Source organism: Xenopus laevis, chromosome 1L (genome assembly GCF_017654675.1).
Source record: "Xenopus laevis strain J_2021 chromosome 1L, Xenopus_laevis_v10.1, whole genome shotgun sequence".
Lineage (NCBI taxonomy): Eukaryota > Metazoa > Chordata > Amphibia > Anura > Pipidae > Xenopus > Xenopus laevis.
In genome coordinates, this window is record NC_054371.1 from 182,547,994 (window position 1) to 182,564,350 (window position 16,357).

Below are 16,357 nucleotides of genomic sequence, written 5' to 3' on the forward strand. Positions count from 1 at the left end.
ATTTGGATGTTTTGTTGCTCAAGGGTTTAGTAGTTTACCTTAAATACAATTTATTGTAATGTAGTCACCTGGAACTGTGTAGGAAACTTGCAGGTCAAGGAAGAAGATTGCTTGAACCAGACAGCTCCAGGCAATTATCATTACAGTGAATTGGAAGAGATTGTTATGCTCACTCACCAGCTAAAATACTAATGCTCGGGCAACAAAGCATCCACCATAATCCTTAAACAGCTGGGACTGAATAATGATAAATAATAGGTTACATATGTTTATCCTTACAGATAATGAAGTCCTGCTGTGACACTCAAAGCATCTCCATATGAACTACAAAACAAGCCTATTGTTTGCATGTGTTCAGCAATTAAACCGAGAGGGAGGGTAAATATTTGTGAACAAAAATAACTCCGATCCACCCCCCAAGGAAAGTTATGATAGGAAACTGAAAATTGTTCATTTATAGGTCTTGAGAATTAAGGTATTAAGCACATACAGTAAACAAAATATTCCATTAATTTGTTAAATATTAAATTGTGGGTTTGTTTGCGTTTAAAAGTAACAATATGTGCCCCACTGAGCAAGGTAATTCACTGTGTGGTCACAATTGCAGCCTCTTAAATTAGATCTGACTACCAACTGCAGGGCCTTTATCTATTCCTTTGCAGGTGATTTTAATAATTGTATTTTTAAAACGGACATGTTTCTACAATTCATTTATAGACGCATTAAGGTTTGGGGTTAAATTATGGGAATCGCGGAATGTCAGAAATGGGCGATTGAAAGGCTCTTGTTTTTTATATACTTCAGCTCTGTACAGTTGGTAGCGCTTCCACTGCCGTTTTATGTCTCATAAATCAAAATAGCTCTGGGTATTTACAGATCAGCAAAATGAAAAGTCTTCTGGTTAGACTTAAAACTGTTATATTGTAATTGAATTAGCCAGCGTGATATTGCCTCCTGAGCTGAAACCATAAAACGCTCTGCTTTATATACCTGAGCCCGCCTTTAGGATTTTCCTACTTGTAAACACATTGTGCTGCGTGAATATCAATTACCAATTGCCTTTCCTAATGTGGCTTTTTAACAATGCAAAATGTCTTCCTATACCTTCCTGGGCAACTGAGTTCACCTGAAATGTTCAAGCGTTTCTAAGTAGCTGCGTAAAAATAGGAACAAATGGTGTATTTTCTTGCTGTGCAGCACTTAAAATTAAAGCTTTCCCGAAACCAGAAAAAACACAGTGTACCGCTTTCTGCCTTTATTATATGTATCAGCGCCTGCTTGTTAAATGGCCTTGTCCTTCTCTTTATCATTCTCTTAATACACAATATTCACACTAAACCGGATGATAAATACAGGCGGCGAGTATAACCTAAAAGGAGAGCTCAACATTGTTAATATTGTATATTCTTTTATTATTATTATTATTATTATAATGTGTTTTTATATTATTTCACAGTTTTCTAATTGTTAAAATTAAAATTGTTTAATTGTAAAATGATTTGTCACAGGATATTTTCAGACAGTGGCATAACTAGAGTGTGCTGGGCTCCCCTGCAAAAAAATATTCAGATCCCCATCCTCCTGCCCTGACCATGACCACTCCCACTGACCCCACCCACTCCCAACCGACTCCACCAAGTCCTGACTTGTGCTCCACTTCCTTGTCTGTAAGAGAGAGCTGTGTAGGAGGGGCGGGGGTTATTAGCTATAGAGGAAGCAGACCCCACAGTCCGGGCCCCCCTATTTCCCAGGCTGTGGGGTCTGCTTCCTCTATAGTTACGCATCTGTTTCCAGAAGTTTGGAAGGAAAAGAATTTCTCTAATAAAAGGTGGTATGAAAAGCGGTTGTCGGTTTATGATTTTTAGGAGATTTTTGTCCGTCTCCTTATGGCTAGTCACCGTCATGTCTAAACTTTTAAAACACAAAATTTTTTAAACCTCTGTGTATCATGGGAATAAAGTATCTGTATACACTGCAATGCTGTTTTATTAAATGCCTTTAAAAGTAAGCTCTGCTGAGATGACTTCTGTCTTGATGCCAACCTATTGGATGCATCAGACTAATGCCCTGTTCACTACTGTGGCATAATGCAAGGTAGTTTCTTTGCTTGAACGCACATGTTCTATACATTAACTAATGGCTTTACTACCACTCTTAAAGGAGAAGTAACGCTTAGCTAAAGAAGTAGGGCAGACATGTTGTACATTATGATTTGTGCTTCTGTACCAGCCCAAGGCAACCACAGCCCTTTAGCAGTAAAGATCTGTGTCTCCAAAGATGCCCCAGTAGCTCCCCATCTTCTTTTCTGCTGATTCACACATGCTCTGTGCTGCTGTCACTTGCTGAGCTTAGGGACCCACTCACAATATACCGAATATATATAATATCAATATAAGGCTGATTAGTAAATCAGATTTTTATTAAATGACATCTGAGAAACCAGCAAAATTAGCATCCGAATGCAATAATCTGCCCTGTAGAATCAGTTAATGTGACAGGCAAACCTAATTTTCTGCTTGATAAATTGTGATGACCCTTAAGATTAGCGTCTAAATAGCTGTTCAAAGCACACTGAGCATGTGCATGTCACAGACACTCCTAAAAAAATCAAGATGGGAAACGCCTGTGACAACTTTAAAGGCCAAGATTTATTACAACTATAGTGATGCTGAACCTTTAGGCTGGTTTAATAAGTTCAGTACATCAAATATGTTTTTTCCAGCTGTATTATTTTTAGGATTAAGTCCTCCTTTTAGTGCTATGGCACATGATACTCATGTGACTTCTAGCCATAGTCAAAACGTCCCCTACTTGCCTGTTATTCAGGGATGCCATTAATAATCATAGAGCACCATACTACTAAGTTACAAGGTCCCTCCCGGATGGTCATCTGGACCCCTGGTGGTGAGCCCAAGTAAAATACGGCCTCAATGAAAAATGAATGCCCCTCACATACATGACCAATCTACTGGCCACTCCTCAAGTATGCCCAAAACCCACCCACAATCCACTCTAACCATGCCTACTCCCCCACAAATCCCTTCCCATTATACAACCCACTAATCATACTTTTCCATCTTAGGGCCGGCTCTGCTGTGGGGCCCCTGGCTGAAGAACCCTCTGTAACCCCATTATGGCAGATCTGCTGTCAATAGACATGGTTGCCATAGTGACCCTATCAGTGTACCCACAGACCAAGTTGTTATTGCTAGTGAGTGCGCTGTCAGAGTCCATAACAAACAAATATTTTATCTATGCCCCTGGCCACAGTAGGAGAAAGGAGATGTATCATGCTCATTACTATATTTTATGTTGGCACTAATTCATTTATACTCAACCCACAGATAATCAGGTTGCTCCTATATTTCTTGCATAAGATGCTCTTCTCATTATTCCGAACAATAGAGTCGTTTGTTTTAGTGGAAATAATCATATTATTAGTGGAAACTGACACAAATTTCTATGTGACATTTAATTATTGTATTTAAATATTTTTTCTCTAATTCATTATAGAGGGAATTGTTCCTTAATTGTTGCTAGAGCCTCGGCTGTGGCACATTTACAGTTCATTTAGGGAAATACTCCTACACAAGTGGTAAAATACTGGTATTTTGATTAGCTTTATTTTCAGCTAAAAGCACCTGAAGTCAACATCCCTGATATATGCAATAACCCCCTTAACATCAGACCCCTACTGCCTTGGGACCCCTGACAGGACTCCTACCTGTCCTCTGCTGCTGGCAACTATGGATGCAGTCCTTCTGTATTGCAGGTGTGCAGACATTCTTTGGAAACCTCTTCAGCATAACCTGGGTTATTGTGTCCTATATCAAAAGCACTAGTTTATCTGATTTACACCAGCACTGGATTGTCGCACAAATACCAATGGTGCAGTTTTAGGTGTTCCGACACCATGTTTTAGGCAGTGAAAAATCTAAAATTTGTAGCACAACGTTGAAGTCATTACATGTGCCATAGGTAATGCTATAATCTATAGAAACATGTTATGCTATTGTCACAGGGATGCATTTTATAGCTCTGTAGATTTGATTAAAAATAGATTGGACCCCCATTTTGCTTTACTAGGGTAGGAGCCGGGGGAGCCGAAGCTTTTGTGGAATTACAGCTGATGCAGTAGCTCAATCAGCACGATCAATACAGCAAGCCTTCCTCATCTCTGTACAAAGGAACACATCTTAATATATTTTTTTCAATTACAACATGGGCTGGTTTGTAAATTGTATTACGTAAGTGGCCCAGGTCCCTTTTAAGGAGCACAAATACATGTTTCTGATGTTCTTTCTTACACAATTATTTCATCAGAATGTAACCCCTGTGCTGGGCAAGATAAACATCTAATTGCAGGGTTTCCTGAGAGCAAGTAGAACCAGACTAGTCCTGCCTGTGGGTGAGGCTAAATTGGGAAAGAGTCTGATTCCAATAAAAGTCTCTTTCCACAACTGCACTTTCAAAATATATGTATAGAGACAGGTACAATACAACTGTGTTCTCATAATCCTATGTCTGTAGTCACCTATGCTGTTTTAGAAATGCACTTACTATAGCTAAAGCCTACAAACACACAGGCGCAGTCCTCACTCCAAGCCATAGCTACTATATCTACAAGTTGCTGTATGACTCCCAGGACTTCTGTGGGTCCAGTGCCTCAGAGTGGGAGTGAGCAAGCTCTTTTAGGGTTTTAAGTCAGTTGTGTGTGTAGGCTCAGCACACCCTCATTCATACAAATCTACGTCTCATTCTTAAATGAGTGTTTGCGGGCAGTTACAAGTCACACCTGCTTTCAGTGTTCTAGGTTTTGATGAGAAAGGAACTGCTACTGAAATGTTGAGCTCTGCATATTTTTTTATAGTCATGCAGATCCTGTTTATCCTGAGCTTTGCACGTGACTAATAATATATGGCACATGCTAATTTCATTTCAGGAACAGTTGCTTTACTTATCATGTCACAAATACACATTTAACTCATTTTATGGCACTTAGAGCATTTTGAGCACTGGTTGCATTCTTTATGAGAACTAGGATTGGCATCAATAACATTAACATCAAGCATCTTTTTTTATCAGCCAGGCATACACAATGTTTATGATCACCAAATATTTTTCTGAAATACGGGATATATTTTGTTTCATTATCTGAAAAACCTTGGTTAAATATGTAAGGTTGGGCCCCCCTAAATGATCTGTTCATTACGAGATTGGCTAATACACTTGGGGTGTCAGTATGTTTGTCACCCCAAGTGACTTTTTCCCTGGCCCACTACTGTGCTCCTGTTTAGAAAAAAATGCACCGGTTTAGCTTCTAGTCCAGAATTTCTATTATAAAACACGTGTTCTGTATCCATTTGGGAGGTCTTGCCTTGTTCTTTACAGTTGGCAGCACCATTACTGTCTTTGTATTAGCCTGGCTGTGCCAACACTAATGACACTATTAGACTTAACATAAAACATAATACTGACTTACAGAAACAGATGTTGGATCATCCATGGGATTACTCTAGTAACCGGGCCCTAATATAATAATTCTCTTCTGAGTCAGCAAGGAGTTGTATTAATGATTACGAGGTAACGGACATCTAAAAGGGACAGACTGACGAGGCCAACTAGCCGTTTATTCTCATTGCTGCAATGATTGATTGCTTTGGTGCAATGTGACTTCTTCCTCATAGTGGGAATTCTGTTTTGTCTCTATATATTATTAATAAGCTGTAGTTCCATTTATTTCGCTCAGCACCTTCTTCTCCCGCATTATTTCTTTCTTTTTTTTTTTTACCACCATTCATATTCTATTAGCCCCAGCTTGTAGCAACTTCAGACAGATAACAGCCTCAATATTTTATCTATATTTTTCCAGAGTCATTTAGTTGTGGGAGAAATGGATTCCTGAGTCAGGTAGCAGAGGTTCGATGGAAAGGTATGTGGGAAAGTGTACCATTGTGCCTGCTTTCCCAGGGCTCCTCTGGAGAATAAAAAGCTTTAGATGTGCTTGATTTAGAAAGAGAACTCAAATAAATCTTACAGCCGATGAACATTATTAGAGAACAACACAGATTATAGCAATATTTTATCTCTATGGTAGAAAAGCTTCCATGCTCCAAAGATTTATGGAAAATGCAAAAATGTTTAATTGGGTTTAAACTGAGCAGTAATATTTTATCCAAAGTTTCTCTCAGAAACAGGTGTACAGCCATCTTATTCACAAGCCTTCACATGTTCCTGCCCAGGGGCCACACTATATCTAGGAGACCCAATCAGAACAACACAAGAACAGGGCTGTCTTTAGATAAGGTAGGGTCTGAAGCAAACGTATACCATCTTGTGGCCCTTCAGAGGTTCTTAAGTTGCAGTTTAGCAGGGGTATTTGTTTAATAATTATTAAATATTATTCAATGAGATTTAAGATCTCCATAAATTCATTGGAGCCACTATGTTTTCTGTAGTCACATTATTATGAAAGCTTAATAGTTCTGGATATATTTCATATCAACCAGAATGTAGGCCATGTCTCTATCCACCTATGCTCAAACATGCCCCCAGTTCCTTCTGAAACTTGGCTTGCCTCCTGGTAAACTCCTTTCCTTTTTGGAGTATACAGTTCAGGACTGTCCCACCAAAGTTTGAGAGCATTAGGAGATTTAGGGGCCTATTTATGAAGCCTTGATTTTTTCAGGTTGAGGAAAATTTTTAGAGGGAGAAAAAAGCTTGAATACCACAAAGCTGCTAAAAATTCAAATCTGAAAATACTCCAGCTAAAAACCTGTTGAGGTCATGTAGAAGTCAATGGAAGATGTCCCTTTTTACAATTTGAAGGTGTTCAAAAAAAGTCAGGGTTTTCGGGCGAAAACTTTATTAGTAATTAATTAATTAGTAATTAATTAATACTTTATAGTTAATAATTAGTAAATACCCCCAGTCCCACCACAGTTGGGGAGCATTAGGAGATATGATATTATGTTGAGTGAGACTGTCCCATCAGCGTTTGAGAGCATCAGAAGATATGATATTATGTTGAGTGAGACTGTTCCATCAGAGCTTGGGAGCTTCCGAAGATATGATATTATGTTGAGTGAGACTGACCCATCAGAGCTTGGGAGCATTAGGAGATATGAGATTATGTTGAGTGAGACTGTCCCATCAGCGTTTGGGAGCATTAGGAGATATGATATTATGTTGAGTGAGACTGTTCCATCAGAGCTTGGGAGCATCCGAAGATATGATATTATGTTGAGTGAGACTGACCCATCAGAGCTTGGGAGCATTAGGAGATATGAGATTATGTTGAGTGAGACTGTCCCATCAGAGTTTGGGAGCATTAGGAGATATGAGATTACGTTGACTGAGACTGTCCCATCAGAGTTTGGGAGCATTAGGAGATATGATATTATGTTGAGTGAGACTGTCCCATCAGAGTTTGGGAGTGTTAGGAGAGATGACATTATGAGTGAGAGCAGCCACTGAGGACAGATTTCTAGCAATAAGATTATTTAGATTTTCAGTGCATCTGGTCCTTTTTAAAAAGCATGGCATTTCCAAGGAAAAATCAAAATCTGGGGCTTTGAAAATAAAGATTTAACAACAGCTGGAGGGAAGCAGTTGGGATATCCTATTGTTCTAGCAAGCTGCACGTTGGAATTGGTGCCAGGCATTCTTTTCATTCATGTAATGTAGAGTGTCCTGAGCTGCACTGATAACAAGGGCCAGTAGAACAGAAACACCGGCTGACTTTAGGTGAGAAAGAAGTTTTACATTCATTTCATTACTGTGATGGTCAGTCTGCCTCACAGCCGCTGGTGTGTTGAAAAGCGATTTTCTCCGTCCATCAGAAGTATTTTCACTTACCCGTTTGTGACTTGCATAGAAATGAGGCCCGAGCTGTACTAGGAAATACTCCGGATAATTCACACAATACAGCAGCAGGTAGCGGATCACCCGAGGCAGACGTGGAAATAACTCACATTATTTTTGCTGGAACCAGTGGCAGAACAAGCTTCTATTTCAGGCTAACATTTTTGTCCATTGCTATCCCTCTTTGGGGCAGGGATCACTAAATTCAATTGTTCTATTCCTTTTAATCCTTTTTGTTTTAAGTGATATATTAACCAGAAGAAATATGTAGAGATGTGGGACAAATCCAAGGTAGCAACTGGACTGCAATAACTTCTTTATTGGGGATAGAGGTACACCAAAAATAAAGAAGTTATTGCAGTCCAGTTGCTGCCTTGGATTTGTCCCACATCTCTACATATTTCTACAGATTGACCTTATTGGGATATCACGCACAGGATATCCCGTGGGAAAATCCGACCAAGAGATTAGGTGAGCTCCACTTGTACTCTTAATTGCATATATTAACCAGTGTTGTGGTGGGACTAGGGCCCGTCAGATCTTCCAGGACTTTGACTTTAAGGACTCATGCTCCATTAATTAGACAATTAGACAGTGTTAAATGTAATCTCATAGACCTACAGTAGATTGATGGAAATTGTCCTTGGCTGGGGCCCACAGGAGATCCTCTGGTACTCTGTCAGGCTACTGCCACCCTGATTTTAAACACTGCAGCAATAAATCCCTGACAGATAAGGATTACTAAAATGAATTTGGGATGAAGAATGCATGGAATTAGTAGAGGAGATAGCCAGGATTGCTTTGGGAGTTTTGTTTATCATTGGCTGAGCTTTCAAAATAGCAACTTCCTTTTAATATATAACATGCCTTATGGAAACAGAAGTATTTCAGCAGTGACATAAAGAGATATTATGTCAATTCTTAGTTTTGCAAATGTAACAGCTTATAGATGCCTCCTATTAAAAAATCTCTCCAGTTCAGTTAAATTTGATGGCTGCCGAGCATGGACAGCCTGCTTCAAATAATCCCATAGATTTTCCATGAGTCTAGAGACTGTGACGGCCATTCCAGAATATTTTACTTCTCCCTCTGCATAAACGCCTTTGTAGATTTCGAAGTGTGTTTAGGGTGATTGTTGGAATATCCAACCCCTGTGTAACTTCAACTTTGTGACTGATGCTTGAACATTATCCTGAAGAATTTGTTGATATTGGGTTGAATTCATCCGACCCTCGACTTTAACAAGGGCCCAAGTCCCTGAACTAGCCGCACAGCCCCACAGTATGATGATACCTCCACCAAATTTGACAATAAGTAGCAGGTGTTTTTCTTGGAATGCAGTGTTCTTCTTCCGCCATGCAAAGTGCTTTTTGTTATGACCAAATAACCAAATAATCAGTCCAAAGAACTTTGTTCCAAAATGACTGTGGCTTGTCTAAATGAGCTTTTGCATACAAGTTTGTGGCGTGAGTTCAAAAAGGGCTTCTTTCTCATCAATCTGCCATACAGATGTTGTTTGGGCAAATTGCTCTGAATTGTAGAATGATGTACAGATACACCATCTGCAGCAAGATGTTCTTGCAGGTCTTTGGAGGTGATCTTTGGGTTGTCTGTAACCATTCTCACAATCGCATATGCCCCTCCTGTATTTTTTTTCGCATGCCAGATCTGGGTTTTACAGCAACTGTGCCTGTGGCCTTCCATTTCCGGATTACATTTCTTTCAGTTGAAACTGACAGTTTAAACCTCTGAGATAGCTTTTTGTAGCCTTCCCCTAAATCATGACACTGAACAATCTTTGTTTTCATCTCTTTTGAGCGTTGCTTTAAGGATTCCATGCTGTCACAACTTGCAATTGGTCACCTTAAATATTTGCCCTTTTCTCATGAATAGACACACCTGCCTATGAAGTTTAAAGCTTAAAGGAGAATTCAAACCTGTAGAGAATAAACCCGAACCCCCCACCCCCACATAGACCACCCTCCCTCCTCCCCCCAGACTAACTGCCCCCCCGGGGAAATGCTTCATACTTTATACTTACCCCTCATCGCAGATTCTGGCATCAGACTTCACGGCATTGAGCTTCCGGGTAAGCTGACTGGGAGATCGGTATGTCGGCGCATGCCCAGTTGGAGCAGTTTGCCGGTTTTGACAACTGCGCATGCGCTGAATTGGACAGAAATTGCCAAAGTGCCAGAAGAAGACACGAAGACCCAGTAGATGGCTGCCATGAAGTCCAATGCCAGAATCTGCAATGAAGGGTAAGTATAAAGTATGGAGCATTTCCCCGGGGGGAGGCAGTTAAGCTGGGGGGAGTAGGGAGGGGGTCTAGGTGGGGTGGGGGGTACAGGGTTTTTTCTACAGGGTTGAATTCTCCTTTAATGAGCTAATCCAATCAATTTGGTGTTGCCATTAATCAGTATTGAGCAGTTACATGCATTCAAATTAGAAAAATTACAAGGGTACCCACATTTTTGCACAGCCAGTTTTTCACATGTGATTTAATTTCATACAACTGAATACTGCTTCACTCAAAATCTTTGTTCAGAAAAAAACCCAGTACTCAGATGGGAAATGAAAGACATACCACTGTTATCTTTTTTGTTGAAGTGGAGTAAATTATTATGCAGGCTGAGAGGGGTTCCAAAACTTTTTCATATACCTGTATCTTGTGCTGTTCCTCCATGTGCCAAGTTCATGGAGTGTAGTAGTGTTATGTCTCCAGAGTTTCCTATTGATTCCTGATTCCATTCCAAGTCAACTAAGAAATTACAGCCTCAACTTTGTAAACTCAGTAACCGTGAAATGCACAGTGCAGGGAAATGTTTCCATGTGCTAAACTGCGAACAATCCAGGTCCCACTCTAAACTGCATTCTGGTGTCTTGCAGATGGAAATCCAGTACATATGCGGAAGCCATTAGCACTGTAATTGCTGTCTGTCACTATGACAACCAGCCGCTGCAGTCACCTGCCTGAGGTCTTGCCAGACTGCACAAGCACGGCCCCTTCTGGAAAGACAGTGGAAGACTGTAGCAGTCTTGTGAATGGGCAGCCACAGTATGTCATGCAAGTTTCAGCAAAAGATGGTCAGCTGCTGTCAACTGTAGTCCGGACCCTCACAACCCAGAGGTAACACAATCTCGTTATATTTGTCGTTTTCTGAGCTCCTGTACTAGGAAAACTCTATGAATGTTTCTAAGATGTTTGGTCTTTTTATCGAAATTAAAGAGGTTATATGCTCTTTCCATAATATGGGTTTACTTTTGCATTTTGGTTTATTTATAATTTTGAGCACAGAACTTTCCTTCTCTTCGTTTTTGCACATATATTGAGACATGGGGCGCTGCCTTCCTTGGGTCAGGCTTTTTCCATCATTTCTCCAATAAAGAAGGAGCATTTCATGTTGCAGTCTGCATACAATACTAGTGGGAAATATGAAGCTCCCCTTCATGTTTAACAATGAAAATATGCAAGGAAGGAATGTTCTCTGTTCATAATAATCACTCCATACATGTTATACTATTGAAACCTTTGTGTGTAAGACTGGTTAGATCCTCACTCGCCAAGGGTAGGACAGAGAGGCTCCTAGCCAAGGGCCCCCTTTAGGGGGGATAAAGGCATATCATGTTGTGTAGAGTGTAAATGTTTACAGCCACATACGGTACATTTGGTTGTTCAGCAGCAATTTCTAAACTACAATTTCCACCTGAATCTGTGACCTGATGGTGTCCTTAGCTCTGGACAGGGCATGATTGGCATCTGAAAGATCCTTAATCAAATGCTGATTGGGGAAGCTGTTGTTTTGGGTCTAGACAAATAAGCCAGTGAGTACAATGCCCATTTAGTCAAGAGATGCTAAATTGTATGTGGCTAGCTTTAGTCTTACTTGCACTTCATGTCTGTCAGGTCAGGCTGGCTTGATACAATCTTGATTACCCCCATAGCCCCCCTATTGTGTTATTATTCAATACACTGTGCTGTCCAGCTGGAGGCCAGTCACCTCCAAAAGATTTTTAATGGCCTCTGGTCTGCTAAATGACCACTGTATTCTTTGTTTGACTTTAACATGTGTTATCGTCTTAGTAAAGTGGACCGTTAGCAACATGTACTAAACACAGTTCAGCACTAAAATGTGGGGTGTAGACTCCCTTTAATTGTTCTTACCCTTCTCCAATACAAATGCGCAAATAAGTACAATGTAAGTGATATCTCTTATCAGACCATATGCATTTTAGCCCAGTAAAAGAAGGCAAGTAACACACACAGCCTGAAGTTATACTGTATGTGTATAACGGTCTAATCTGGTGATATTTATCACCAGCATGATATACGATATAAACCACAAATATGCTCTTTGGTTTCACTGTTTGAAAATACATATACAGGTATGGGATACATTATGCGGTTAAGCTGTTGTCTAGAAAGCTCCTAACTACGGAAAGGCCACCTCCTATAGACTCCATTTTATCCAAAAAATCCAATTTGTTTTTTTAATTATTTCCTTTTTCTCTGTAATAATAAAACAGTATTTTTTTTATATAGCTTTAGAGGTCAACTTAATTATCTGGGTGAAAGATTAAAAATGGTATAAGAAAATAAATATTTTCAATGGACAGTCAAAATGGGCACAAAGCTCTCTTGTCTTTTCCACTTTGCACCCTAACCAGCGGGTTGTACCCAAAGGTGTGACTCTTACCACTCTTTGCACTCCTAAAATGTATTGCAAAGAATTGGGCCTCACTATATGCTGTGCACTGGGCCCCTCTAAGGGTAATGGCGCATTGAATGTTTTGTCATCCATACTTAATCTCCTCTAGAAAAACATCAGAAAATTCCTTTCTATTGGTGGTAGTGTGTGAATATATGTGTGTAAAAATATCGCATAGCCACTAGAAAATGCAAAAGAAGGCAATGTCTGAAGGTTTTGTGACTTAAATGTTTTACTGTGGCTATTTACACTGACACCAATTGAGAAGCTTAATCTCCTCCAGCACTGGCGACAAAATATTCGTGTGCCATCCCCATTAAACTTGAAATCCAATTATATTCAATAAAATGTATGTATTAACATAAAATAAATAATTGTAAGTGGGCAAAAGCTTCAGTAGGAGTAGGAGGGAGTAAGCTGAAAAGTGCTTTTTCCCTTGAGATTAAATAGTATATTGTACACATATAAATGTATAATATATTATACCTCAATTAAATCAGAAGCGCAATGTGTAATCTACTTAAAGTTACACGTGTATTCCACAAAAACAATTTGCACGTGATTTCTGCTGACTGCGGGTTCGTGAGTCGTGACTGTTAAAGTGTTATCCTTAAAGTGTCTCTTCGTTTATCCTGCAATTTATAAAGCACAACAGGATGTAAAAGTACTCTCATTCTGCCACTGCAGTTTCACAGCCATAATAAAGGGAAACTATGGCCAAAAACAGGTATAATTAGCATTCCTCCAGATACTGAGATAGATGTTTGTGTTTGGATCTTCCTATTTTATAGGCCGAGTCTGTACATAGTGCTTTAAAGCAGGCGCAAGCAGGTTTTAATGACTTCATTTAACTTCTAAAATTAGACAATTCTATGATTCCATGTAGGAACTCCAGAGGTTAGACAGGCCCTGATTTCTCACAACAGTGATGGTCGGATTAATTTGTCCTTTCTACATGCATATTTGTTCATATTTATAAAATGCATGACTTCTGTTATACGGTCTGTATGAGACTGCTAAGCATGCCATACATACTGTATCTACATTTGGTTGGGTAGTTTGACCTTTATCAAACATACTGCCTGAGCATTTGGGCATGTATGGTAAATCAGAAGGCCATTTAGATAATAAATCCTGCAATCCTAGTGCATGAGGGATAATGTGTCCTGACGGACACAATCAATTAACCTAATTGATATACAAAATAATAGAATAGAATTCCACCAACACATGATACAGCAAGCAAAACAACCTCTGTCTAAGTCAGCCAGCAACATCCTCTAACTGAAGGAATTGAAAATGTACTAAACATACTGATCCCAAAACCACGCAGCATTGCCAACCCTACTAAACAGCTCTGGTTTGGGCCCTCGGTATGGAGGAACGGTGGCCCATTTCAGTATCAAATTTTTCAGGATCAGAAAAATAAATCTATATTACCAGTTCAGATAAGGAACAGGAAGGAAGATGTTCAAACCCTTCCATGGATAATTCCATATGATGAGAATTAATGTCATCCTCTGTTTCTTTACTTTCTATTTCTAGATTTTCATAATCATTTAAAAAAGAGGAGACATGATAGAGGTCAAAGTCAAAGTGTCTTTCCCCCATGTCAGAATATTCAATTCTCCTAGTTGCTACCTGTGAGTTCAGATAAGCCACAGCAGTTGCCTGAAAGTACCTTTATATGGTACTGGTCAGCCCCATCATAATTTGCCAGATTTTTATCACTAGTAGCAAATTTCCAAACTACTTGAGCCAGACAGACTGTCCATAGTTTAACGCAGGATAGCTGGAGAAAAGTGAAAGTGGACAAAATGTTGTGAGGCTGTTTGGAATTTCATGAAATTGTTTTTAGAGAAAAACGTATGGCAGTGAAATGCGTTAAACAATCAGAAATATCCTCAGACAGTCATCCTAGATTAGAAGCATCCTTCGGTTTAGTCATTTCTTTCACACGCTTCTCAGATTTCATTCTCTCTGACTGACACACAAGAATATCTGATGAAATACAGCAAATATGTAAAGATTCAGCCATCTTGTTCGAGAGTAAATATAAACAGAGGGAGAAGGTTTACAAGCCAAAAATAATTTGTCAGTAATGCATCTGTCAATCACCACTTGGCTCCAAAGAGCAGCAGAAGTCTGATTAGCGGTCAGTAGGGTTGCCACCTTTTCTGGAAAAAAATACCGGCTTCCTATATATTTAACTTTTTTCCCTATTAATAACATTGGGATCAACCATCATTTTTACCGGCCAAGTGGCAACCCTAGTGGGCAAGTGAGACAAATAACCAAAATAAGACAGCCCTAAAGCAAAAAAGCTTAGAAAACCCAGTAGGGTTTTGAAGAGAGCCAGCTCTGTCCCTTTGATAGTACTGTAGCAGTGTGCAATAATTCAAACATTGGCCTTTGGCACCAAATAGAAGCATATACGAAATAGGGGGGAGAAAATTAGAAAGAACTGGCCCTCACAGTTGCACCTTCCCATATGTAACCTCCGAAGCATTTAGAAGTGTTGTAGCACCCCTCCCGATCCGTTTTACAAACAAAGTCCCTATCAACCCGTCCTGCCTGACTGAAACTAAAAGGTGCGCCTGACGCGCGTTTCACTCGCCAAATGCGAGCTTTGTCAAAGGCGTTGTAAAACGGATCGGGAGGGGTGCTACAAGGGTGAAGGGGTTGGCTTTGGCATACGGATCCGCGGGTCTGGACTCTAACTCTATGTAGAAATTAAGCACCTATACAATACTGAATGGCTTCTTGCAGCGGGTGGTGAATCGGAGGGTGAAGGGGTTGGAAACGGCTTTTGAACTGTGGGCTAGAATTTATTATTAGTGCTAGAACTGATATTCATCAGCAAGGCAAGCTGGCTATTTGTCTAATCAAGCCCTCAGTCTATACCAATACCCATTAAAGGGGACCCGTCACCCAAACAAAATTATTCCAAATCCTATTTTATCATGTTAGTCAAGCAAAAGGAACTTTAATTACACTGTATAAATTATTTGAATATTGTTCCCATCAGTCTGGGAACTCATAATTATATTAACCAGGAAGGAGCCATTTTGTGGACACTGTTATTAAGGCAAGTCTTGTATCATCTCAGAATCTTGTTTATGCACTAGGGGACAGGGACCCAAAGTCCATCCCCATGCCCTGGTTACACAATTAAATCGTTAAGAGAGCTGAGGGAATGTGGAGAGAGCAGTGACATCTAGGAAGTGCTGAATGGAAAGTGAAAGTAATTGTTTGCCCCGCCTCTATGCCTAGGCATAGAGGCGGGGTAGGCAATATTTGATTGACAGCTGATATTTTTAAATGAGTTTACAACAGCTATGAATGCTTTAATAAAAAAAAGAACTTGGCTTTCATATTTAATTTAAAAAGGACTTTTATTATACAGATTTTTATGTCTGGGTGACGGGTCCACTTTAAGATCAACCGTCGCTGGGTTAAATGGATGCTTAGCACGATCAGTGATAACCCTCCTTTATCAGTCAATCAACGTCCTGTTTCTCGCTGGTTTTTTAATATTTTCTTTGATCTGGACATTTTAAAGGAAAACTATACCCCCCAAACAATGTAGGTCTCTTTTAAAAGATACTGAGTAAAACAGCTCATATGTAAAACCCTGCTTCATGTAAATGAACCATTATCATAATAATATACTTTTTTAGTAGTATGTGCCATTGGGTAATTATAAATAGAAAATTGCCATTTTAAAAAATAAGGGCCGCCCCCTGAGATCGTAAGATTCACTGTGCACACATACAAACCACATG

The 16,357-nt window shown here is 39.7% G+C and overlaps 1 protein-coding gene across 3 annotated transcripts in view; it reads left to right on the plus strand.

Moving 5' to 3' along the window:
* The window catches only part of marchf3.L (membrane associated ring-CH-type finger 3 L homeolog), a 124,231-nt gene that overhangs the window by 54,794 nt on the left and 53,080 nt on the right, over positions 1–16,357 (plus strand). For all 3 annotated transcript variants that reach the window (XM_018264162.2, XM_018264153.2, XM_018264144.2), the window contains one exon: positions 10,753–10,993. In XM_018264162.2, the coding sequence (XP_018119651.1) occupies positions 10,809–10,993 (185 nt within the window). In that variant the 5' untranslated portion in view covers positions 10,753–10,808. The remainder of the gene's footprint in view (positions 1–10,752; positions 10,994–16,357) is intronic.